Here is a 27,192-nt window from a genome sequence, read left to right as displayed (position 1 = left end):
TTTGTTAAGTGGTAAATACTATGAGATTTTTTGTGAAAAAATATAAACTGACAAAAATACCCATGACAAAAAGCGACATGACACTTGAGTTAACAGCGTTATTAATGACGTGTATGAATCTAATGCATAAGTAATAAGTTGAGGTACTAAAGTGATATATTTAGAATATGAGATATCAAAGTGTAAAATAACTTTAAATTAAGATTTGTGACTTTTTCCCTCAAAGTTGACATACATTTCATCTGAGAAATAGTTAAAGCAAGTTCTATTCAACTTCAATTTGCGGCTTCCAAAGATCAGCTGGCTAATATTTTCGCTCTGGAACTTTGTTTACCTCAATATAATCACTTGAGTAACAGCTTGGTGCTCACTTATTAATTATTACCATCGGGGTGTTAGCAATGATTCGTTGATAATTAGCATACATGGTTAATTAGTTAGTGGCCTACAACTATAGACCACGTGCCACCATTTAGTGCTGCTGTCTTAACTGTTAGTTTAAATACATGTATTCTCTCTTTCTCATGCAAGTAATCCAGGAAAATTCAGAAGTTCAGTTCATTTTCTCTTTTATTCATGAACGCTTTCAATATATTGTCATGAGTTTTTATTTTTAAGCAATGAGATTCTTTTATAGAAATAGTCGTAGTATATAATATAATTATGTAACTTCAAATAATAGTTGCTCTTTCTTTCCTGCACAAAATGGTGTGGATGATTATGTGTAACTTCATTTTATTAAAGAACATCATAGATTGTTATGTATGAGTGTATGACATTAATGATCTGATCGAATAGTTGATTCCACCACCTCCATCATCTTCACCACGCCTATCTGACATTTAATTAGTACCCGAAATCCAAAATCCGACTAACTCTAATAATTCAAACCCCGTGCTAGTTTCTTTTCTCTTTTCCAAAATCACTAGCTAGTTATCTCATCATAACCATCCGTACTTTCAGTTTCGCAGGCTTTCAGCTTTTCAGGTACTTCTACGTGAGTAAGAGTACATATAAGATTCGATGTGATATCACAAGGATTCTAGCAAGAAGATATCTGACAATGAATCAATGATGCAAGCCACAGTTCACAAAACCACTAATACACGAAAACCCTACACCCCACCTAACCTTATTATAAGTAGGGAGCCCCTTGTAGTTCATTCATATCAAACACAACCCTTTTTTCTCAGATCTCAAGCTCTCAGCCAAACAATGTCGAAAGCGCCTGAAACACACTATCATTACTGTGGAGTGATCGAACGGGTGCCCTCGAGTTCGAGCAAGAGATCTTCTCAGTTCAGTGAGTCCACACAAGTGGAGAAGAAAGTTCGAGCTAGCTACAAGGATGAGTATGGTGGAGGTTGGAGCAAGTTTACTGAGAGCTACAAGGCGCAAGAGTACGTGGACAAGAAAACTGGAGGCATGGGTTACAAGCAAGAAGCTAAGTATACCTCTACTGACAAGTATGTGGACAATGAGCAAGGCTACACCACCGAGTATCATACCCAGGTGAAGATTCAGAAGTCTGTTTACCCCAACAAGAGCTCAACCAGCAAGTCCAAGAACAACAAGGATAGCATCGGCTATTATTAATTAGGATTTAGGAGCCTACCCTACCCCTTGGTTTTCTGAGTAATGAGTCTGTCTGTTTTCATGTTATTAAGTCTTTATTAGTGTTAATTTCGTGTCCAAACTTGATTAAGTCTCAACGTACGTATGTAGTAAGATCGACGTCTATCTGGTATTGTGGAATATCGGTATGTTTCTCTGTAGTATCAATGAATTTACTTATTTCGACGTCCTTGACTATCATTTTCAATCATAAAACTTGTCCCTAGCTTTATTTTATATGCTTTATAACTAAATGCTAGAGGGCAAAAGCTTTTGGACAACTAGAATATTCAATTTTTCAACAATCGAATGAAATGCATTATGAGAAGCAGCGGATAGACGTTTGATCCAAATATGTTGCGAGCAGAGGAAGTGATCCAGTTTTGTAAGACTGTTTGTTGTGAAATTTGATTCCTTTAGAGAAAGTAATACTCTCGAACAAACTGAAAAGAATCTTGATGTGTTCAACATGCTTATGCTTCTTAATATGCAATGATTAGTAGAAGTACTTTTGATGCAGCTAAGGCTTAGTTTGGGATTGCTGTGCTGTGAGAGGAAGCACTTCCGAACTTGCTGTGAGAAGAAGCAGCTGAGGTGTTTGGTAAACTGTTTTTAAAAGTGTTGTGAGAACGAAAAGCAATTTGTAGGTGTTTGGTAAGTTGCAAGACAAAAGTGCTTTAGCTGGGTATAATTACCAAAATAGGCATACATGCTAAGATATACTACTAAAATACATAATTTTGTTTTTTGATTATGTAACTATACCAAATAAAAAAATTTCTCATGTATTATTCTTGTACCCTTGGTTGGACCGAATAAAAGATTTACTTTAAACTCTTCAATATGCATATTATGTTTTACTATTACACAAAATAGGGATAGCATCCCTGAACTTCCGAACTTCAGAAACTCTAAGCTTCTTCTGGCACAGTCTCTCCTCATTTTTGTTCTGCCGGAAATTCAACTGATATAAGCTGTTGGTCAAACGATCACCACACAAAACTTCCCCAATGGATTCTTTCTTTTGAATTACTGGATCTGCAAGTCATGATGGTCAACATGACAACTCGTACAAATATTTGAAAATAAAATCATCCTAGAAGTAAATACTAATCAAACATTCTGATTGGGAAGCTAATGTGCAATAGCTTCTGAACAAAACCAAAGTTAAAAACAACAAAACTTGATTATTTGTTGTTTAACTTTTCGGCACCAAGTTTTTGTTAAGATCAGCATTCAATATTGAGATAATACAAGTTGATAGTTTTAATACAGTTGGTATTACTCAACTACCAAACTTACTGTTTTGAACTGCCATCTTAAGTATGCATATGATAGCTTAGCAGCCAACTTCCGTTGAATAACTATATCAGTTTTCAATTGCTTCTTCCATAATTATTGCGTAAAAAGAATGTCACTACGGTCCTAAAGGCTAACCTGGAAGGCAGAAAGGCAAATCATAGTACTGATAGGTCTCGCTGCAAAAGAATAACAAGTAGAAACAATATTAAAAAAAGAAAACAAATTAGCTTGATGACAAGAGAAAGATTCAACACTAGGAACAAAGCTTGATGACAAGAGAACAAATTAGCTCATCTTTTCATCCTGATCAGTATCAATTCATCTATTAGTCATCAACTACTTTCAACATTCTTCGGTCTATCAAAACCTTCTAAGGTATGTTCTCAATTTCAAGTCATGAACCAGTTCAAACAAAACTTACAACTACCCCAGAACAATCAGTAAGGGATGGCAACAAAAGGACTGAACAAGCATTTGCAGATTATCTAATCTGATGCACAAGAAGCAACAAGTAGATATACACCAACCTAGAAACATGAACTTAATAGACGGTGAATAATGAGGATCATGGACTTAAAAAAAACTGTGCTATGAGTAAACCATTATTTATATACAATCAATAGATATCTGTAGCACCAGGATCCCTACCCTTTGTCCTTCAAAGAAGCAATAACACCAGCAGCTTCAGTGGGAGAAACAGGTGACGGGGAGTTACCCCTAGAACTCGAATTGGAAGAAGAAGAGGTTCAACTCGGAGTTAAAGGACGAGAAGAGCTCGGGGAGTTAACAAAGTGAGGATAATAGGACTGCTGTGCTGGAGCATCCTCGGGACGTGGCTGAGCTTGTGGCTCATGTGATCCCCTGTATATCAAAACCAAACTAAAATCACAATGCTGGTCCAAAGCTGCATGATTACCAAGAACCTTAATTAGAGTGTCCTTCCCAAACTAATTCATCCATCATTAGAAAACCCAAAGCTTGGAATGCCACAACTTTGCAATTCCAATTAATCTACTATAATATGAAACAAGCATCAAAACAAACAAACAAAACAAACTGTGATTCAAAACGTTCTGAATAACGGTATTGTAATTGTCAATTACAAATCTACAATCATAAATCTGCTTCCATGAAAAGCCAACAATCTTTAGCAACAGTTGCAACATGCTCTCCACATAAAGATTTTCACTTTATTTGGATGCTTTAATGAGTTTAATCCCCACAATGCTTTCCAGACCCCCCTTTGGGAAATCACCAATTTGTTTCCACCTCCACCTAAACAATTTCATATCAGATACAATTTCAATTTCCATCCAAATACCAAGACAGATGCAATTCAATTCCCCTCAAAACTGGCAAAACTGATGTCAAATTTCAAAACAGATGCAATATAAATATACAATACAATTCAATTTCAATCAGTAACTAACGTCCAAAACAACTTGATCAATTCCATAACTCAGAAATCGAACCGGAAAGCAACCAAGAATTTCTGCTTTGCTGCTTGAGGAAGAGAGCAACCAAGAGTTTGAGGCTATTCGAATACTTGAGAGATTGATTGAAAACCCAGAAAGTAAAAACCCAGACAGATCGATCAACTATTCGACTGCAGTCCGTCACCGAGTTACCGTCGATGAGAGCGAGGGCCGTCGAAGCCTCGACGGTCAAAGAGAGAGACTGAGAGGGAAAAAAGGTCAGCGCCCTCTCTCGATTTCTTCCGATGAGTATGAATCATGCTCAAGTATTTGACGGCGAAGGGAGGAGGAGGAGGAGAGTGCGATGGTTTTGCCTCGCACAGAATACAGATGAAGAAAAATGACTAGGTTCAGTGTAAATTTTAGAAAATGATGAGGACCAAATCGGGAATTTGATAAATTTCATTAAAGAAACACTGTTCACTCTGTGTTTTCCAGAGAAGCAGCTTTCAAAAGCTAGCATTTGGTTGCTTCTCACTTTCAGCTTCTGGGAGAATCTATTTGGACCAAAAGCAGCTTCTAGAGAGTTTACCAAACACCATATCTTAAGTCCAAAAGCAATGCCAAACTAAGCCTAACTAGAGTCTTGAGATTATCTTATACTTGAGCATTTTTATAATTGCATGTTTTTTAAAGTTCTTGACAGATTTTTAATGATACATACTTTTTTTTTTTTTTTTGGATCAAATCAGTAACCATTCATTAATGTGAAGAAATGTTACAATTAAGTAAGTCGGACTCAATCGACTTCATTAGCCATTTCGGCCCTTCCTCTATATAATAGAGACTAGCATTTTCATACAAAATTGACTTAGCTAAACCATGAGCTACCATGTTACATTCTCTGGGTTGAAAAACGACGTAACATTCTCTGGGTTGAAAAACGACCTTATCGGTACCGCAGGCGTGCATGAGAGTCTTGATGTCTTCTACCAAAGTACCCTCCTCAGACCAACAAAGTTCAACAGAATTCACTAAACAAACTACTTCTTTACTGTCAACTTCGATATCAAGAGGAATAATACCCACTTCAAGAGCAAAACAAATGCCCGCTTTCAGTGCCAATAGTTCAGTTACTAAAGGAGAGAAGTGACCCCTAATTGGGTGAGAAATCGCTCCCATTAATTGGCCAAACTCATTCCGAATAATTGCACCTAACCCTCTTCTTTCACCGTTGTTCTCCGAAGCTCCATCAGAGTTTAATTTGTACCTTCCAATTGCAGGGGTTGACCATGTACAACTTCTGTTCACTTTTGGTTCAATGTGCAGATGTGCTTATGGTTTGCAGCAGAGAACTCCTCAATAATGTGATGAGCTTGTTGAATGATAAGGCAAGGATTTTTGCAAGTTACCTTTCTATGCCAACTTGAATTTCGTTCATTCAAGAGCTGCCAGTAAATTACAACAAAAACTTCAACTTGTTCAAGTGGGTTGGTCACTTGGTATGAATGATATGCTCTAACCAATGGAGAAAAGAGTTGTGATGCTTCCCAGACTTCATCCAATGAGAAAACTTCCAAACTTTCTTGCTAAAAGAACATTCTGAAAGTGCATGAAGGGCAGATTCCTCCATTGATTTACACCTAATGCATTGGGCTGTGCCACTAATCTTTCTTCTTTGAAGATTTAAGGAGCATGGGAGTATCAATTATAGCACGCCACAAGAACAACTTCATTTTGTTTGGGAGGTTTAAACCCCAAACTGTGTTCCAGAATTAATTTCTTTTTCTCATTTGTTCTTGAACATTCACCCCTTAATTCTTCTCTCATTTTAATATCCAACGCTGCCCTGTAGCCTGATCTAACTGAATATTTTCCATTTTTTTTCAAAAAACCATCTGAAGCTATCCTCGTTTCTTCTGTCTCCAAGAGGAATACGAGCAACGATATCAGCTTCGTCATGGCTAAAAGAGGAGTAAATTAAAGGTAAGTTCCATCCACCATCAGGGAGCATAAGATCACTCACAAGAGCTCCATCTTGAAGAACTTTAGGACTCCAGATTTTGAAGAGGGAGGTTTGGGAATCCATCTGTCATCATAGATGCGTGTCAACCTGCCATTACCAATTCTATTGATGCAACCATTCACCACAAGGTCACGACCCCAAAGAATAGATCGCCAAACATACGATGGATAATTACCAATAGTTGCCTGCAAGAAAGAATGGTTAGGAAAATAACGAGCCTTTAACACTTTTGCCACAAGTGATCGAATTAGAGAACTCAATTAATCTCTAGGCCTGTTTCCCACCATTGCTTGGCTAAAACTTTCAAAATTTTGAAAACCAAGCCCTCCCATCTCCTTTGGTTCACATAGAGAATCCCATTTTTTCCAATGCACTCCTTTTCCTCCTTTTTTCCCCCACCAAAAATTGGCAACAACCGAGTTTAACTCATTACACAAGCCAACTGGAAATTTGAACACATTCATGGCATAGGTAGGAATGGCCTGTAACACTGCTTTCACCAAAACCTTCTTCCCAGCCATTGAAAGTAAGTTGCTGTGCCGCTTCTCCACCCGATTTTGAACTCTACTTCTCACACTTCTAAGAATTTTTCTTTTTTCTCTCCCTAAAATTGTAGGGAGGCCAAGATACTTCTCATGGAACTCTACAATTTTCATTCACATCTCCTCCCCAATTGCTAATTTCTCCTCATCACTTGTGCTAGCACTAAACGAGATAGCAGACTTCCCATAATTAATTTTTTGTCCGGAAGCCGCTTCATACATAGAAAAAACTTCTTTCAAGCGCTTGCATTCCTCCAATGAAGCATCCCCAAAAATGAGACTATCGTCGGCGAAAAATAAGTGATTAATTGGGGCAGCCTCCTTCACCACTCTCACCCCATGAACTAGACCACATGCCTCTTCCCTTCTAAGTAAGGCAGACAAACCCTCCGCACAAATAAGGAAAAGATAAGGGGAGAGGGGGTCTCCTTGTCTTAGGCCTCTAGATGGACAAACGAAACCTTTTGGAACCCCATTACAAATGACGTAGAAATACAATCCATCATAAGTGCAATCCACCTCCCATTGAACCCCAATCTCTCCATCACACTAGCCAAAAAACCCCACTCCACTCTATCGTAAGCCTTGGCCATGTCAAGCTTCAAAGTCATTTTTTTTCTTCCATTCTTCCCCCTCCTCTTTATGGCATGAATTGATTCATGGGCAAAGATTATATTGTCCGTGATCAATCGCTTAGGGACAAAAGCACTTTGAAACTTAGAGATGATCAAAGGTAGAACCAGTTTAAGTCGGTTGGCAAGGTATTTGGAAATTAATTTGTAGATGACATTACAAAGGCTTATCGGTCTAAACTCCGTTACAGTTTTTGGATGATCTGTTTTGGGAATAAGGGCAATAAGAGTATGGTTGAGATTTTTGACACTCTCATCATCATTGAGAACTTTCAAGCAAGTGGACACCACATCCTCCCCTACTATCTCCCTGTACTTCTGGTAAAACAAAGCAGGCATTCCATCTTCACCAGGGGCTTTCATGGGATACATTTGGCTAAGGGCTTCTTCAATTTCAACTCTATTGAAGGGTTTGCACAAAGCCTCATTCATAGAATCATCCACAGTAGGTCTTAAACCAGAAAGCAAAGAAGGATTTGTACCAGAATAATCAGATTTGAATAACTCCAAAAAATAAGATTCAAAAACCTTTCCAACAACATTCTCATCTCTCTGCTAGACCCCATCATTGTCCATAATCCCTTCAATAAGATTTTTCCTTCCTCTTTGTTTGGCGCGCAGCTTCATGAAAAAATCTGGTATTTTTGTCGCCACCTTTCAACCACAAAACTCTACTTCTCTGCTTCCAGAGGATTCCTTGTTTATCAAGTAGATCATCATACTCCTTTCCGAGCTCATTCAATTTCAAATCCACCTGGTCAGAGTAAGGGAGTGCTTGTAATCGTTCCATATGATCTCTCACTTTGTTGATAGCTGCTGGAATACTCCCATTCAATTGTTTGTTCCAATGAGATAGATCAGTTGCACATTTGTATAACTTTTGAGTGAATCCTCCACCACTGTCCCAGACTCTTCTCATTACTTCTTCACACATACTCGAGTAAATTCTAATGTGTGTGTGTATGTGTATATATATATTGTACATTTGTTGTCATTGTGGTAAGGTGAGTGATATTTTGAGTACTTATAATTCTATTAAAAGCAATTATTTCACCTACGATATTTTTATAAATTTATGAATAAATTGTTGTCAAAATGATAATTTTGTTCAATTATATGTAGATAGTGTAAAACGAATGTGATAATTTTGTTGTTAATATCATAAATTTGATTCAATTAAATTTTAATTTTAAATAACCACGTGGCGTGGTGTGTTGGTCGAACGGCCTAGTCTGGAACCCCAGGTCTAGCGTTCGAATCCCAGCTCTATCCCATGGCCAGTTGATTAGAGGGACCCTTTGGGTTTGTGGGTCTGCGGTGCAGTGGATTAGTCTGGCTTTTGCCGCAATGTCGGTGCAAGTGCCTAGCGTTGGGATACCACTGCATGGGTGTGTGAGTTACTAACAGCTAACTACCTGATCAAATTTTTTTTTTAATATTTTAATTCATTTAAAAGTAAAATAAATGTATAATAAATAGGGGTTAAGCCCGTTTGCCCAAAATCATGAAGTATTTTGTCCAATCAATCAACCAAGTTGGTATTTTGCCCAAATACACAAACTTTAGGGGAAAAGACTTATAAGGGTAGTCATTTCTAGAGTAGTGACAAAGATATCCTATGCTGACTTTTGGGTCCAAAATTCACTTTTTCTTTAGAAAGACCTGTTCATACTTCTGAGAAAAACAAAACTAGCCTTCAACATGCCTAAGTTTTTCACCTAACGGCTCCCTGCCTGACGGTTACTTTAATAGGCGGAATCACTGTTGCTTGTTTCTATCCTAAGCTGAGGCAAATTTTCATAAGAAATGGAAAATTCTGAACTTACAGGTATTATAGGATAACTGCTGAACAAAACACAGATGTAGTATGACAACATAAACTTTAAAAAGACTTGATGAAGTGGGTGAACACACTGAAATTATTTATTTAAACATAATTACAGGCTAACAATTCAGAGCCTCATTCTCAGGTAAATAGCTAAAAAGCTGTTTAGCTATCCATAAGAATGATGACAGTTACTTACTTGTAATGAAAGCACACTTCACACTTAAACAGGAAGGAAAGAGCACACTGCTACTATGGCTTTCTTACTTCTTGAGAGAATTTTGATTCTTCTCAATTTTCTGATTTAGAACTGATAGGCTAATTTTCGAATGCCTTCCTAATAAAGCTAAAGCTCCTTATATAGGGAGCGGAACTCAAACTAGAATTCAAAACAACAAAATTTACAGAACGACTCCGTGATTTCCTGCTTTCCTGAGTGCTCCTTCTGGTGGAGGTCAGATGGGGAAAAGCAGATTCCTTTAGGTGAAATGTTTTTCACCTTTCTTTTCTGAAAAGCAAAAGTAGCTTTTGGGAAAGATCCAAAAGTACTTTCGGTGCTTTGTACACCTGCTGCTTCACATGTTCTCGTCTGTTTCTGAATTGTGACCAAGGACAAACGAGTCGTTGTCTGCTTGGCCCATACGAGCAGTTGTTGCATTATCTTCGACATCTGTATCAACATACATCTTATAGTGGTTGTCTGTTTCAAGCTTTTCAACCCACTGTAAGCATGCCAGTGTCGAGTCTATCTCCTTTCTTATGAGAGATAGGAAAATGTCACTGCTGACTACGTCAGGATGATCGTAAGCAGTGATAATTGTCTTTTCTCCTGCTGCCAGGAATGTATTCTTGGTATCTTCTGAGATGATCTTCTTGATGTATTCTAGTGACATGGCCTTCATCCATGGAATGCTTGAATTTGGCTGGCCATTGTAAGCAACACAGGCGGGCTGAAGATATCTTCTTTGAATGATCCTCACATAATGATACGGGGAAATGTATTCAACTTCTCCGTTTGTTTTCTAAATCCATTCTGGTGGAGTAGATATGAACTTCAGTCTCAGCATACAGTCATTTTTTCTGACATTTTTGACCGTGTTGACGATGATAGGGGGCAGTCCCTTGAGATCATCATTTGTTTTAGTCAACAGATTATGGACAAAACCAATTTCAACAAGCCAAAGCTTGTGTTCTTGAGGATGTTCACTCTGAACATTGACTAAGTATCTTCCAACATAAGGTCCAGCAATAATGAAGAGAGTTGGAGGAATACAGGCCTTAGAATTATGCTTTCCTATCAGATTATGGAATTTGAACCAATCTAATTCTTTAAGTGCGATGATAGGAATTCGAGCACTTTCAGGATCTTCAAGATAGTGAATTTTTTCACTTCTAACAACACTCTGCTGTATTTGATTTCTTTCATGCTGTGGTCTAGCATTCTCATATAGTTCTTCAGCTAGGGCGAACAAAGCTGGGAACATAATACCACTGTTTCTTTCTTGAAAGGCGAATAAGAGATTATCCAGGATTGCCTTCTGGTGGTAAGCTAGCTTCCTACCAGTTCTGAACACAGGATCAGCAAAAGTTCTTAATTCATAATTAAAAATATTTATAACTCCAGTTGGAGTCGGTTTGCTTTTTGGCAAAGCAACAGCCGTCAACGGTCTTTGTGAGCCTTTATCGTCTGCCATTTGAGACGAGCTAGCCAATCCTTTACCCTGGGATTGATCAGTTGAGGCCAAGCCTTTCGAACTTAGCGCGCAGGAACCTTTTGAGGATTTTTTTCTTTAGGATCCTCATTAGTTTCATGTTCTTTCCCAGTTCTTCTGCTTCTGGGATTGCGACCTTCGTCGTCATCTCTTTGGCTGAACATCGCCAGTTCTCTGGTTAGGGCGTCTGGAAGATAGTTCTTATTTCCTGCAATTAATTCAACAATATAATCATATTGGTTAAGAAATAATTGCCAGTTGGCTAATCTTCCTATATCAGCAGCTTTATCAAGTTTAAAATTTTTGAAATTCTTTACTCTAGCACAATCGGTGCGGACAGTAAAGAGTTTTCCAAGAAAAGCTGGAGAATTTAAAATTGTTTTCTTGACAGCCAAAATTTCTTTTTCCCCTGTGGGATAATTCAGTTCTGCAGGGCTAAACTTGCCACTACAAAATTTACAGATATTTTCAATATTAGTTCCAGGCGTTTTTGCCAGAACAACACCGGACCAGTAATTATCACTTGCATCTGTTTGGAGGATAATTTCATCATTTTCCTTTGGTTGTTGTAGAGGAGGGAGGTTTTTGCAGAGATTTTATATCTGCTTCACAATTTTTTCATCATCTATGGTGAAGTTCCATTTTCTCTTGGAACTGGTTTTAGGAGATAACATTGCTGTTAGTCCTGAGATTTTGGGAATGAAATCTCTCCCATAGTTTATGACTCCTAAGAATCTCTCTAGACTCTTGGCATCAGGAATTTTATCTGGGAATTTCCAGATCTTCTCAAGGATGTGAGGTTGGAGTTTTATTACTCCATTCTTGATGTTTATTCCTAGGAAATCAACTTCATCGAGGATAAAGAAGATTTTCTTTTTACCTAAGATAATTCCATGCTGAACTATCAGCTTTACAACCTCATGGAGGTGTTTCATGTGTTCTTCTCTGTTTTTGAAGAAGACAAGGATGTCATTAATATAGACGACGCAGGATTCCACAACATGTTTGAAGATATTATCCATCTTTCTTTGGAAGATTGAGGGAGCTTGCTTTAGACCAAAAGGCATTACTAACCATTCATAATGACCTTGTGGTGTTCTGAATGCAGTGAGAGGAACATTCTCAGGATGCATCTTGACTTGCCAAAAACCCGACTTTGCATCGAATTTTGAAAAGACTTTAGCTCCTCTGAGCTGGTTAATCAGTACTCTTACTTGAGCAATTTCATAACCGTCTTTGACAGTTTTCTTATTGACATCTCTGTAGTCAATCACCATTCTAGCTTTTCCTCTGAGGTTTTCTGCATGATTTCTCATGTAGAAAGCTGGAGCATGATGAGGGCTAGTGGAAGGTTAAATTAATCTCTTGTTCAGGAGATCTTTAATATCTTTTCTGAATTCTTTCTGGTCTTCCTCTTTGTAGTGAGGAATGGCTTTGACATGACAGATAGCATTCATATCATGTAATTGTAATTCACAGACCACTGGGTCTTTTTCCCAAAACTTCTTAGGGTCTACATCGATATTCTGCTCGAGTAGTTTCTTGATTTTATCAAGAGTGGGAATTTTCTGAGACTCAAACTTATTCTGAAAGTGCTTGAGGTTATGCTCGTGAATGAAACTAGCTTCTTCATCTGTGCTAGTTGTTTCTTCTTCTTCATCTTCAGAAGATGATCCTTCAACAAGTAGTTTTTCTTGTTGTTTGATTTGGAGGATGGTTTCAAATTTGGGTTTGTAGGGGGTAAAATCACCACTATTCTGTTGCGATCTCTGATATTGTGTAGTAAAATTTGGACCTACTACACTTTTGGCTTGAGTCAGCCTGTCCTCCCAGAACACCCGTTCTCCTTTTCTGAAGCCTATCGCTTCTTCATCCTGGATGAATCTTTGTTGGAGAATAAAATCATTTCCCAACAAGAAATCTGATCCTTGGCCTTCAGATTGCCAAACATTATGGATGATAAATGTTCCTCCACCAATGGTGATATGAACATTTTTTGCTACTTTATTCATCGTAAGATGGCTTCCATCAAACGTAACACCAGTAGCTGTTCTTTTCTTATCTTCTTTCCAGAGTTCTTCTGGAATTGCAAATCTCTTTGCAACTGTAAATCCTGATCCATTATCCACAAATGCATGTAGATGATATTTTTTATGATCAGGGAATTTGAGTCCAATGTCTATGTAGTTGCTGTATCTACTAGTAGAGACAACTTTCGTTTGTTGTATCTCATTTTCTTGAGCTTGTTCCTGGGGTGTGAATGGTTTACATTCTTCTGAAACATTTTCTGGTATTTCAACCAGTTCTATAGTTGTATCAAGTTTTTCTTCCTTGATTTTTTCTTCTTTTTTATCGAGTTTTTCTTCCTCGATTTTCTCTTCCTTTTTTGAGGAAGAGGGTTCCATAATTTCTTGGAACTGAGTTTCCAATTCTTTCTCTTTTTTCTCAGAGAAATATTCTTCACACTCTTGTTCTACCAATTCTTGGTTTTTCTTCTTGCTTCAGCTATGAAGCATTCTTTGTGATAAGTCTTTTTTGACTTTTCACAAAACATAGGAAGTCCATTCTTTTCGTGACATAGGCAGTAGTCACAAACGAATGTACCAGGGTTCACCTGATAAGAAGACATTATTGCCTCAGTCTTACTTTCTTCCCAGTTTTTGACATGTAGAACATTCATCTGTCTAGATTCTAAGTACCCTACTTCAGAATCTGTTTCTTCATCAGATGATCCTTCTTCATCAGACCAGGCAGAGTAAACTGACCTGCCGTCTTCTTCATCATCAGAATAGGCTATTTCGTAGCCCTTCATGTTTGCTGTTTCTACTATAGACTCATATTCTTCGAATAGAGCTTTAGTAGATCTTTTACCCTTTCCGGGCATTCATTGGCATAGTGCCCTTCAGATTTACATAACCAGCATCTGCAAGCTTTCTTGCCTGGTTGAGTATTCTGAGGATTGACTCGGTGATTCTTCTTTTTCTTAAAGAATTTCTTTTTAGGATCTTCATCCTGTTGTTTCTTGTAATTTGAACTTTTCTTGAATTTCCAATCTTTTTTCTTATTACTCATTTTGAATTTTTTTGAGTAATATTTTTCTTTCCTTTTTCTGTGGAACTTGGATTCATGACATCCCCAGTTAGTTGGCATATTCAGTATTCCATAACAGAAATTTTCAACTCCTTTGAGTTGTTTCTTGGCCATTTTAGCTCTAAGATTGGCTTTGCATTGTTCTTTTAGTAATTGCCTGATTCTGTCGGCAATTCCCCCAACTAAAAATCTTTCAATTGGTTTTTCAACTATGCTTTCTCTCACAGCTGTTTTCCATGGTTCAGGGAGTTTCCTGTGCAACAGGTTGACTAGATCAGTATTCTCTAGTTCGCCAATTGTACAGTAATATTCTTGAAATTCATTCAAGTATTCTGCAAAATATCTCATGTCACAAATTTTGAGAGCATAAATATTTGATTTGGCCGTTTCTTTAGCCTTCTCACCCAAATTTGAGAGATCTCCACAGAATTGATCGTACAGGGATACTGCAAAATCATAAGGAGATTTTGAATTTTTTTTATCTCTTCAAGCCAGTCTTTCCCTCTAGCAGTCTCTTTGAAAGAGAAATAATAATTTTTTGCTACTCCAGTGAGAGTAGTTTCATAGTACACCTGAAGATCTGGTGCTTCAAATTTCTCAAGGGTTAGAGCAGAAGCCATCATCAGGCTATCAACCCATTGGTCAAGAGTTTTTCTCTTGTCTAGAGCTTTGTCTAGATTTAGCTAGATACCATGAGTAGAAATTGGTATTCTGGGTATATTGTCATCTGGGACAAATCTTTGAGAATTTCATTCTCCATTTTTGCCCGTAGGGGCTTTCTGTAAAGGGAGTTTTACTTTTCTCTTTTCTCTGGTGATGAAAGTTTTGGAGCTATCTCCTTCTTCCATTTCAATATCCTGGTAGGGAAGGAGTTTTCTTTCCTTTCCTGGTTTGAAAATTTTCATTTCTTCGATTAGTTTTTCTAATCTTTCAGGATCTTTGCAGGATTCTGCTTCATCATTGAGATCATAGAGCTTTTGTGCTCTAAGCATATTTACTGGTCTGTTCAGATCAGCTTCTAATTCTTCTTCAGTGATAGACTCTAATGGTTCTTCAGAGTATTTTGTACCACTAACACTAGCTTCTCTAGTGCTGTAACTTCTTCTGAGAAGATTGTTGTTTATCCTGACATTTTCAGGACATACGTCAGTTTTTCTGTGATCGTCGAATTTTAGACTGATATCTCCAGTATTTCTGCTTTCATATATTGCTGCTTTGGCATTTTCTGCTGGTTTTTTTGGACCAGACAATTTCCATTCAATAGGAAAAGTTACTTCATTCCAAGTAACCTTGTGGATCTGCTGTGAATGGTTTTTCTGGCTGGTGAGGAAACCAGTAGTAAGACCTGGGATATTTGATATCCTGGTTTTAGGTTCTACCGTGGTACTCATCAATTTATAGTATATGCTGTATACTATAGCCAGTTCTTGCATATCTTTTTTCATGGATATGCCATCTGTTTTGACTCTCAGTCTTAGACAGTGAGCTGCATCTTTCAAGCTGGTTGAGAAATTTGGAAAGCAGTTGAAGTATGCTACTTGATTGCATAAAGATGCTTCAAGTGTTCCCAACAGACTAGCTTGAAAATCTGTTAGTCTATTGTCTTGGAGGACACATAGAACTAAACAGTTTATGCATTCTCTAGCAAGAAGTTTTATGCCTACTTGGATTGCTCCAGTATGCATAAATTGGTAATTTTTTGTTCTTGCTTGGGCAACTTCTGCAGGAGTGATCATCAGTAGATCGGTTTCTCCTGTTGTGGAGGGGGTTGTAAATTCCAATAATTTGAAGTGGTGGCTATCCAACACATCAAATTTTTCCCTTTTGTAGATTTATTTAAAATCTAGCTTTGGAATTGAGGAGTTTTTTTACCTCCTGTTCAATTTCGTTGAATTCAAATTCTTCAGCATTAAGGAGTTGTACTCCTTTCTTTTTCCCGAAGATGCTCATCATTTTGATATCTTTTTTTTCTTTCGGGTCTTCATATCGAATACTAGTTTGACTAGTAGATGGTCCAAGAAAAATCATGTTTGGAATAGGATTCTTCTCAGGTTTTTCTAATGGTTTAAATCCATTAGTTTTCTTTGGTTTTACTGTAGGCACTTTCTTGTCCTTCAGTATATTCTTCATAGAATCCAGCGTTTTTTGCTGTTCCTTGATTTTTCTACTAACACTTGTTAGCTTTTCTTCTTCCGTTTTTGGAAGTTCCTTGATATAATTTATTTTGTTTTCCAATTTTTCTAGTTGGTAGATTATAGCAGGTAGTTTTTCTAGATGATTTTGGCATCTAGATAATTCATTCAGTAGGATCTGATGTTTCTCATCAGAGGATTTCAGTAGAGAATTCAGCTTCTCTAATATTAAATCAGACATTGTCCCCATTGGGGATTCCCCTTTTGAGCTATTTTACAAGCTCTGATACCAGTGATTTGCGGATCTAACCAATGCTCAAATAATCAAGCGGTTTTTGTTCCTTTTTGAGAACATATAAGATATTTTCAATATCTTGCTCGACTTTATAAATTCTTGTTTGAATCCTAAAGATAATATCCCAGTAATCGGGAGTTTCTCTGTTAAGATTCTCTCTAAAGGTTTTCAATCTTTTCAACTTTTCTTTTTCTTTTTTCAATTCTTTGCTAGAATCTCTACAAATAGCAACTAACTCAAGTCTATCAATGATCGGAATTATGAATAGTAAAATTTAACTGCTTACCTTTGAATATAGAGGATGAACTTTAGCTGCAATTATAGTCTAGACAAATAAATTCAAGATGGGCTCACCACGTTTCATCAAAAGGAAAATAATAGTAAAAGCAAAAATTAGAAAGAGAGAGGGGTACTAATGGTATAAACATTAAGTGAAAGGAATAGTTTGGAGAAAAAAAGAAAACTTTTGTGTGAATGGGGTTGAAAATAAGTTGGTGGAGTGTATGGGGTGTATTTTGGTATTTTATGAGTAAGTGGTCATTATCCCTAATAAAAATTTGGCTACCATAAACAAACCTCTTTGATACTTGCCTTAACAACTTTCTCTAACTTAGAAAGTTTTCTTTTAAAGTAAGGTTCTCTGGTAAGTAGGTTTAATTGTAGATGTTTTTAGTTACATTATTGTATGGATATGATATGATCTTTATCTTACATTTTAGTCATCTTAAGAGCAAGTTCACCCGTTGAGGTCACTGGGTCAGATACTATTCACTATTTTTTGCTTTTCATTTATATCATTTAGATCACTAGGTCAGATACTGTTCACAAAAGATCATTGAATGTCAGTTTGCAGGTCACGAAATTGACTCAGAGTTTAGTGAACAGTATCTGACCCAATGACTTAAATGGTGGAAATGAAAGGCAAAAAGCAGTTAATAGTATTGATTCACTTATCTCAACGGGTGAACTTGCTCTAAGAAGATTAAAGTAGAAGGTAAATCATGTGGATTTGGAACGTCCTTTTTGGTTGATGTAACGTCCCGACTTTGCTGAGTAGCTGTACTGTATCCGGCTGCATATCATTATTTTGGTTTTGGATTGTTGCAATTGTCTCATCTAGCCTTTTGGTCTCGATCAGTCCCAAAGGATTGTTGAGGAAGCTGCTTCTCAATCCAGTACTGCAACTCTGGGAAGTTGAGATTCATACACATATGTACAATCATGATGACACGTAATTGCGAGTTGGGTTTAATGTAGAAGATAAATAATTATAAGGAGCTCATCATAAATGATTATTTGTCACAAACTGAAGTTACATTATTGCATCTGCATTTCAAGAAGTAAAACCTTCACATATGTAATATAATTAAGAAAATAAACTTTTTATCTCTATAACTGAATCTTTTTACAATTATAATCTTAAAATATTAATAAATTTTAAAATAAAATTAATTAATAAAAATAATAATGTCAATCATAAAATAAAATATAAATAAAAAATAAAAAAAATTCTACAAATATAGAAAAAAGAAACTCTGTACTATTTCACATCTACCCACACAAATAGGGTGTGTGCCCTTTTAGTAACTTGGTATATAGAAACACATAACTTAAATGTAGTAGCAATCAATATAAAAATTCTGAAGTATATATTTATGTTGTATATAAATTTATAAATGTGACAATAAATTTATTATTATTATTATTATTTTTAGAGTTTATTGTCATTGTTATTTATGAGATTTTTTATATTTTCTTACATAAACATTTTCTTTTTTATAAAATAAAATCTGTTGCAAATAAAAATCTCTAACACCACTTTAATCCTAAAGAATAGTTTAATAGCAGAAGAAATCGACACAAAACAGAAACCTCTAACTCACCAAGTTACTTAACATACTGTCATGTCCATCTTATACAAAGCTCATATTACATCACTAGTGCCCTGCAGTTTAGATCCCAACTAAGATTGTCGTACCTTGTAACCAAAAAATGGCTTAATTTCTGGTAAAATAACAACGTCCCATCAATTCCGGGAAAAACAAAGACCCGAAATTGGAAGACCAAAAAACCCAGCATGGCAAAATGGCTTGCTCTAGGTGGAATGTTGGATACTCTATCCGTGACCACTGACGTAAACCCCACACCGTCACTTAAATTCTTCTTTAAAACCCTCTGACACGTCCCAGCTGGCACACTCTGGCACCATTCTACCTGTCTCTCCTCATTTCATATTCCCCGCCTTTTCCCCCCAACGGTGAACTAAAATTTCACTTTTTTTACTTTTCACCATTTCCAATACCCTCCAACAATATAATACCCGTAATCCATATAAAAAAACAACATGACTCTAAAAATACGCGAGGCTCGTTGGCCCCAAAATAAATTAAATGACGAAAATACTTTAGGTACGTCAAAATCAAAAAGAAAGAAAAAAAGGACAATTTTCATTTTCAAGGTGATAAAATAATTGGACCACATTTTCATAAAGTTGAAATAAATATCTATTGTTTTATCACTATCTCAACAATTTCTAATACTAAGAAAGATTTAAACCGTAACATCACTTGACATTAATTAACCACATTAATCAACTAACCACGGCTTATTAATAACATTGCGTGTAGATATTTATATGGAGGCATAGAACAACTTCAACTTTCCAAATAACTTAACCGTGGAAATCCTTGAAGCTATGGAATCAAGATTAGAGAACAATTTTTTTTTTTTATTGAAAAGATTAGAGAACAATTTAGTGATCTTAAAATGAATTGGAAAATTATTTTCTAAAATAATATTACACGTGGACGGATGGACCTCATTCTTTTTTCTTTTTTCACTTTATAAGAATTTTCAAATGGATCTCAAAATTGTTTTTTACAGTGGTTCCTTGTAATAATTGTACAGGGGTATTTATTGTATTTACTGCTCAACCGCAGTACCGATCAATCACAGCCCGCCACGTCATTACTGAGACAGATCCATAAATAATTATCTCAGTATATGTTCCCCGGAGGGCCCCACCTCACACGTGTATGAGAAATCTCTGGCTGTCTTCCACTTCATCTATAGACATGCAACCCAGAATGCAGACCCCGACCTCATTGGCCGGCGGACCCATTTCTCTCTCCTCGTCCAAAATTCTCAAGTCCCAAAATCCCTACCCTACATGGCTTCTCCCTATTCGCTGGAAATACTCACGCGCCTGTAAGACCTCGCCAGCTTGTTCTCCAGGGCAGACAGAACCTGCCACGTGGCGTCGCCTGGTTGGATCCGATCGTGAAACAGCAGGGCCCGACTCACCCTCGGGTCCCATATGTTCTTTTGTATAGCGCTCAGGTTCGTCGCCGCCACGTGTTCGAGTATATTTCCCAATTTACCCACGTCCTTCTCCGCCACGGTTAGCGAAATCTCCGCCCACGGAACGACGTCGTCGAAGGGCAGCCTTATCCCGTCCGCTATTATCACTGGTACACACCCCAGCGCAACTGACTCAACCAGTCTCGGACTCCACGGGGCCCACCCAAGCGGGCACAAACAGAAAACCGACCTTACGATCTCCGACTGATAACCCGCAAAACGACTGCGTTGCAGGTAAAACCTCCGGTCGCCGTTGAACTTCCGCCATATATTCGTCCGAACCCTCCTGATAAACAAAATCAAAAACCAAACCAAGGGCAAATCGGTAAGTTCACAGAACAATCATGATGGGTTTGATTATTAGTTAATGATTAAAATAATTGAACTCTTTTTTTTTTTTATAAGATTAAAATAATTGAACTTGATCCGAACTCACTTGCTGTAATATCGTCCGCTGACGTTTTTCGGGTGCAGCTCCATCTTCCCCCGGAAGAATGCGAAGATGTCCCGCCGGCCGTCCGCCGGAGCATTCTCCAGCGTGGTCCGTACACTCTCCGGCGAAACGTACGGCGGAATGACCACATTCTCAACCTCTTGACATGGGTGCTTGTGCTTCACCCCAAACGTCTGCAAAACGATCGATTTCTTCAGAAAATCGGGCACTCCATCTGCGATCGCCACATTCTCCTGAAACAGCCAAAAATATCTTTAGAAATTCATCATATTACAGAAACGCTTGCTTTTTTTTTTTTTTTTTTTTTAAATATATTATTTGGCAGCTATGAGTTTACCATTGTGTGAAAGCAAGAACCGAAGTCGTGGGAAGCGACAAAGACGTGGTCGGAGCCTTGGGTGCGGTCCCAAAACGGGTACCGCGTCCTGATGAGCTGGATGGCGGAGGCGATGAGGGTCCGGGCGTGACCAATGGCTGGGAATCCATTGACGGTGCTGAAATTACAGGACACGTAGACGGGAACGAAGAAGAAGTCGGCTTGGGAAGGGTCAAGGGTCAAAAAGTCGCTGGTCAACAGCGCCCGATGAATTGCCACCTCGGAGGCGAATAAGTGGGTTCTGCACCGATCGTTGGAGAGCCAATCCGCGTTGTATTTCGCCGGCAAGTCGTACACGAAAACCTTCAACCCTTTGAACAGTCCTGCAAAACGTCAAAAACCGAAGTGAATAATTTTTTGAAAGTCAGAATCTGTGCATTTCGGAAAATTAAAAAAATATTTACCTTTGTTTTCGAGGACGGCGGTGGTGTTTTCAATGGCGGATTCGAAAAGAGCGCGGGAGGCTAAGGGTGAGAAATGGGATTTGGAGAGAGAGGTGGTGGGCTTGTTCTGATTTGGGTGGTTACTAATGAGGTAGGAGCTGAAGAAGTAGAGGGTGAGGGAAAGCCAGAGGACCCATTTGCAATATGTGTAGAAGGAGCTCTTTTCTTGAGGCCGGCCATGTTTGCTGCTCTGGAGCTTCATTCTGACGTAGAAGCCCCGGCTCTTCGGGGCTCTCTTCTGCTCCAACATCTCATTTAAGAACCCAGAGAGCACAAATTTGAAGGGTTTCAGTGGTTGCGGGAGGGCTTTCGGTTCTTGGTGTGGGTTTGTGAAGTGAAATGGAAGGAAGATTTGTGGGGGGTTTGTTGGGGTTTCGTTTTAGCCACCAGAAAACTACAAAAACGAAAGGGAAAGTTTGAGTCTTTGGATCCAAAATTTGGTTGATGAGTGGGATGAACAGGGATTAAGGGACAAGAGAGTCAGAGAGGTAGAGCTGCGTTTCAGGCTTCACATGGCGAAGAGCAGAGAGAAAATGGACCTCGGCGAAGGTCTCGGTGTGTATAATGCTGCTATTCTCTTTTGGTCCCTGCCAGGTCTTTTCAAAGTTTTCGACCGCGAAAATGACGAAACTACCCTCCTAGTCTTTGACCCCAAATAAGTCGAGTATGGTTAGCTTAAGGCCCAACGAGCGTGACATGGTCACTAACTACCCTCTGTTTGTTTGTTATAAGGTTAATTTAACAAGAAGCAACTAGAAAAGCTGTAGGGGTATATTCGGAATAAGAAATCACAACGTGGGCGCATTGAAATGGGGCACTAATTAGAAAGTGGCTTTTGAAGATCTGACGCCCCCCAAAAAAATGAACATAAAAAGCGGCTTTGATGCATGTTATTAAATTCAAGATTAATGAGGATTAGATTGCTGGTAGTTTCTTAACCTGGGATTAGACTGCCCACTATTTACAATCTGATTTGGCTAACTTTGATGATGTGGTTGAAACTTGGTCAAATAGTCCAAAAAATGATCCATATGGTTAGATTCCATTTGCATTGGTAGGTAATTGGGCACTTACCATTTCCTATCCATGTAGTAAATTAAAGGATATTTCATTACTCCTACAAGGCCATAACTGAAATTTTCAAGCCTTTCTATGGATTTGCTATTTATACCTTTTTGTTTTGCTATTTATATATATTTTTTGTACATTAATTGTTGATAAATCACATTTCGTCACTCTTAATTAGTTTACATGATCTTAACTTGTAGACAAATGATCCAAATTCAGTTACAAGCAGAGTGAACCAAAAAAATCATAACTTGTAGGCAATTAATTAAGTTGTCATTAACCAGGCGTATTTTCCATCTTCAACAAAGATAATTATATACGCGTCATAACAGAATTACCAAATTTAACTCTTCTGTAGTTGTTTTACCAAACTTTTATTCGGATACTAAGTTGTTGCTAACTCTGTGTATATGTATGTTTTGCCTTGAATAATGATCTCGCGACATGTGTTTTAGTCGGACCATCAGCTTTAAAAACAATTAATGTCAGGAGTGTACTTTTGATGCATCCATATTACAATTGTATTGCATGAATTACATGAAGCGTTTAAATATAAATTTTAATTTGAAGTCTCGTGTGATTGTCATATTTTAACTTTTATTCAAATAACAAGTTGTCGTTATATGCATGTATATGTTTGTTATGTCTTAAAAAATCGCTCAGTGACAAGTATCTTGGCTAAACCATCGACTTTGATATCAATTATTGTCCAGGTCTACTTTTGATACCCTTATATTATAATCGATCTTACATGAATTACATTAAAATCATGTAAATATTCATTTTAATTTTGAAGTCTTGTGTTGATGTCATATCTAACTGTTATTCTAATAGTAAGTTGTTGTTAACTGCATGATCTGTTTATCCGGGACGTACATCTGTTTTAGCTCAACCATCGACTTTGATATCAGTTAACGTTCATGGTCCAATTTTGATGCCCCTATGTTACAATCAGTATTGCATGAATAACATTTACAACAATTAAATATGCATTTTAATTTGAAGTCTCGTGTGGTTTTCTAATCTAATTTTTATTCAAAAAACAAGTTGTTGTTAATAGTATTTACATATTTGTTCTGTCTCGAATAATGATCGTGTAACACGTGTTTTAGTCAAACCCTCAACTTTGATATCAATCAATGTTCGAGATCCACTTTTATTGCTATGATATTACACTAGTATATTGTATGAATTACATTAAAAACATTTGTATATACATTTTGGTTAGAGTTCGAAAGAAAATTAGTATATATTTTGATCTGTTCATTTTCAAACTTAAATGATGCAGGTTTCATTGATTTTCGATAGGGTTTTTAACAGGGTTCTAAAAATCGGCTTAGGCAGCGCCTAGGCGCTAGGTGCAACTAACTCGTTCTGATTCTCCCCTAGTCGAGCGAGCTGGGCACTGGGAATAAAGTCGGCCGCCTAGGCAGGGCTAGGCGGTTGGCGCCTAGGCGCTTTTTGTCTTCTTTTTTTTTTTCGTCGTCAAAACTCAAAAGCATCGAAAACTAAAGACTACTATAATCATCGTCTCTCCTCCTACAAGGTCGCACGGGCTCTCTCCCACTCAACCTCTCTCCTTGACTGTCGAGGCGTGGACAACTTTGCTCTCCTCGACGGTGACGCCGTGACGGACGACTAACTCGTCATCTGTATCTCCTCAATCAGATCCAGCTTTGCTCTGATTAAATCATAAGTCCATCTTTCTCAATTTGAGAGAGAGAGAGAGAGAGAGAGAGAGAGAGAGAGAGAGAGAGAGAGAGAGGTGCAGTCATGTAGAAGATGAGAGAAAATAGAAATGCAGGAGTTGAGAAAGAAGATAGACGAGGAAGATGAGTCCACGTGAACTATTAAGCGGTTTGTCGTGGTTTTTTTTTTTTAGTTCTTTTTTCTTTGAGTAGACCTGTAGTGATTGGCAACTATAATTGATAATGAATCTGATAAGGTTCTAAATAAGTTATGCATTATCAATTAATTTGATAAGATTTAGGATAAGTCATGCATGCTATAATGTGATTAATAATTCATTATTTATTAATTTTATGCCATAAAATAATTAAAAAATAATAAATAATAAAAACCGCCTAGTCCCCTCCTAGGCGGCCCCCTAGGCGCTAGTCCCCGGGTCACCGCCCGACTAGCGCCTAGCGTTTTTTAGAACCTTAGTTTTTAATCACCACTAGGGTCAAAATTTTCTTGCACCGGACAGAATGATACCTACCTTTTAAAAGTGATCAAAGAGGTACCTAGACTTAAAAAAATTGATCAACTTCATACCTGTGTCAATTATCTGTCACATCTCCATTAAAACTAAGAGTATATACAACTTTTCACTCAATTTTTAGTTACAAATGACATTATTATTCTCTAATTTTTTTCTCTTTCTCTTTTTATGTTCGCCTTCTTCCTCGTCCTTATGCAATCTGTGAGCTTTCTGTATTTGGAATTCAAAAATTTTGCAGAATTAGAATATGAAATTGAATATAGAGATGCACATATTCAAATATTCAAAACTAGGCCCAAAAATTGAAGAGATTTGTGGTTAGAGGGCCATCAACAATCTATAATACAATCTTCTTCTTCTATAGAATCAAAATCTTCCATTAAATTTCAATTTCACCATCGATCTTAGAAACAAATAAAGTTGGAATGTTTCCCACCTTTTCTAAAGAAACAAAGATTTTTTTTTTTTTTGGTGGTGGGGTTAGAGATAGAAGAGAATCAACAAAGTAAAATAAAAAAAATAATTGAAAAACAGTTTTTGTGTAAAATATTATTATAACAGCACAAAACACCGCACCACACATGACCAATTTTAACAAGAGAAGTTACAAAAAATAAACTAAGGTATCAAGTTGATTTGTTTTTAAAATTTTAGGTATCATTTTAATCACTTTTGAAAGTTGAGCATCATTTTATCCGATGTAAGAAAATTTTGACCCTAGTGGTGATAAAAACTCTTTCCAATAAATGGGTAAAATCAAAATACATAGCAACTTCATTCTTGGTATTCATCATTAATAGTCACCCTTATTCAACCAGCCAAAAACATTACTTGACTCGAATCACTCCCTTGCCCCAGTAAAAAAAAAAAAACGAGAGACTTGAGAGAGAACTCGAGCAAGGAGTAGCACTCACTCACTCAGTTGTTTCGAATCTTTCGATTGATTTCATCATATCTCTTTCACGGCAAAGCTGTGGTTCAACTTGGTTCCTTGCAGCAGCAAACTTCAAAATGATGTCATTCGAATGTATAATTTGGTAGAAAGCTGTATTCACTATGATATAGAGATTGCTTGACTGACCAGGCAAGCGAAAGTCTCCTAATATGTTTAAATTCGCTTTCGTCATAAGTAGTTATCACGTATCTTTCAAGACCTTGTGGTATACCAGATTACCGCATACGTGGGAAACAAGGATCAGAGAGTTTATGAGGATAGAGCAAAATACCTAACTCTTATAGATACTTTCATACTTATAAAGAAAAATTTGTTAATCTTATCCAATCTATTGGGGACCCGTAATGTCGACCTCTTCTCTTTTTAGTTTGAAGTTGTCTATTGCTCTGTCTAGCTAGGTAGAAAAATTGTTAAATATGTAGGTGGATGATGTCTCCATGTCTTCTTAGTTAAGGAAGGGCACGAAAAAGTGAAAAGCAAGTGATCACGAATGATTTAGTGAGGGATTTCCAAACAAAGTGAGAGATCATGTGTTAGTAGAGGTGTGTATATGTATGTTTGTGTAAGAAAAAGTTGCATTTATATTGCTAAGCTATTGTTTTAGCTTTTTAGAAAGGGGCTATAAGCTATTTGGATGGTTATAAAACTGATTATATATGTACTCCTTATCTTTGTTACTTCTTCTCATTCTATCATCTTGATTGTCAATTATTTTCTTAATAGTTTGAAGGAAAATGATTTGTGGTCTCAATGAGGCCTAAAATTTGTGGCTTCAATTTTAGGTGTCATACTATGTCACATACACACATCAATTATTTGTCAAATCATGCTATGTAACTCTTGAGAAAAATATCATCTTATCCTTCCAAAATCTAATGACTATGTTATTTTGGCTTTCTAAAAAAAATTATTTTGGTTTTTTTTTCTTTCATTTTTTCTTTTCATTACACTCATGCTTAGATTTAAATATAAAAAAATTTCTCCAATCAAGAATAGAAAATTTTCATGTAATTCAATCAATGGATTTGCACATACATTCGATCACAATAGATTTGCATAACACATGTATATGAATTCAACCTTTGTTGGGTTCTTGTAAATTTTGAAAATATAGTGTGAAAAATACATATTCATACGATTATATATATATATAGACACACACACACATATATTCTTTTGTTCATTTTTTCTCTTTATGTAGCTAGGGTTTAAACGTTATATTTGAGTTTATTATTTTTTATTTGTTTTTTTCCCATATATTTAGATAGATAAATTTCAGTTTAGTACCTTGTGGTTTGGGGGTAACATCATGTCAGTCCCTGCTCTTTCAATTTGATCAACAACACCCCTATGCTTTCAATTTCAATCAGCCGTGCCCAAATTTTACTGTTCCATCCAATTTGAACGTTAAATTTGACTGAATTGACAAAGTAAAATTTGGGCAAGGCTGATTGAAATTGAAAGCACAGGGGTGTTGCTGATCAAATTGAAAGAGCAGAGACTGACATGATGTTACTCCCAAACCACAGGGTACTAAACTGAAATTAATCCTATTTAGATTGTAGATGATAATTAATGGCTGCTACTAACATGAAATTTTTTCTTACCTCTTAATTTAGACTTACGTATTTTCCAAAATCAACTTATTAATGCTAGTTTTTTGGATGAAATTAATCAATGTTTGGAAAGAAAAGTTCATGCTTATTTCTTGACACCTAATTCAATAT

General features: G+C 37.0%; 2 protein-coding genes and 1 long non-coding RNA gene across 3 annotated transcripts; all 3 read right to left on the bottom strand.

The window, feature by feature from the left end:
- Positions 1-2,420: 2,420 nt before the first annotated feature.
- On the bottom strand, positions 2,421-3,138 carry LOC112201688. The gene is made up of 2 exons (XR_002936865.2): positions 3,052-3,138; positions 2,421-2,652 (listed from the first exon to the last, which is right to left on the bottom strand). It is a non-coding gene; the product is annotated as an uncharacterized LOC112201688 (long non-coding RNA).
- Positions 3,139-6,353: 3,215 nt separating this feature from the next.
- LOC112163782 (uncharacterized mitochondrial protein AtMg00310-like) lies at positions 6,354-6,878 on the bottom strand. The gene is made up of 2 exons (XM_024300043.1): positions 6,642-6,878; positions 6,354-6,542 (listed from the first exon to the last, which is right to left on the bottom strand). The coding sequence occupies exons 1-2, from the start codon at positions 6,876-6,878 to the stop codon at positions 6,354-6,356; spliced, it is 426 nt and encodes a 141-aa protein (XP_024155811.1).
- Positions 6,879-19,336: 12,458 nt separating this feature from the next.
- On the bottom strand, positions 19,337-21,798 carry LOC112165528 (probable glucuronoxylan glucuronosyltransferase IRX7). The gene is made up of 4 exons (XM_024302074.2): positions 21,180-21,798; positions 20,737-21,098; positions 20,382-20,632; positions 19,337-20,231 (listed from the first exon to the last, which is right to left on the bottom strand). The coding sequence occupies exons 1-4, from the start codon at positions 21,466-21,468 to the stop codon at positions 19,766-19,768; spliced, it is 1,368 nt and encodes a 455-aa protein (XP_024157842.1). The 5' UTR covers positions 21,469-21,798; the 3' UTR covers positions 19,337-19,765.
- Positions 21,799-27,192: the final 5,394 nt, after the last annotated feature.

This window comes from Rosa chinensis, chromosome 5 (assembly GCF_002994745.2).
Source record: "Rosa chinensis cultivar Old Blush chromosome 5, RchiOBHm-V2, whole genome shotgun sequence".
Taxonomy (NCBI): domain Eukaryota; kingdom Viridiplantae; phylum Streptophyta; class Magnoliopsida; order Rosales; family Rosaceae; genus Rosa; species Rosa chinensis.
The sequence above is the reverse complement of the archived record's forward strand: the minus strand, read 5'-3'. Positions and strand labels throughout refer to the sequence as shown.

Excerpts from the sequence above, each read along its gene's own strand:
- LOC112165528 (XM_024302074.2), bottom strand. The coding sequence starts at position 21,468 with ATGTTGGAGCAGAAGAGAGCCCCGAAGAGCCGGGGCTTCTACGTCAGA. Across the intron at positions 21,099-21,179 it reads CGCCGTCCTCGAAAACAAAG|GACTGTTCAAAGGGTTGAAG; the intron begins GTAAATATTTTT and ends GACGTTTTGCAG. Across the intron at positions 20,633-20,736 it reads GTTCTTGCTTTCACACAATG|GAGAATGTGGCGATCGCAGA; the intron begins GTAAACTCATAG and ends TGGCTGTTTCAG.
- LOC112163782 (XM_024300043.1), bottom strand. The coding sequence starts at position 6,878 with ATGGCTGGGAAGAAGGTTTTGGTGAAAGCAGTGTTACAGGCCATTCCT. Across the intron at positions 6,543-6,641 it reads AAAGTTTTAGCCAAGCAATG|GCAACTATTGGTAATTATCC; the intron begins GTGGGAAACAGG and ends TCTTTCTTGCAG.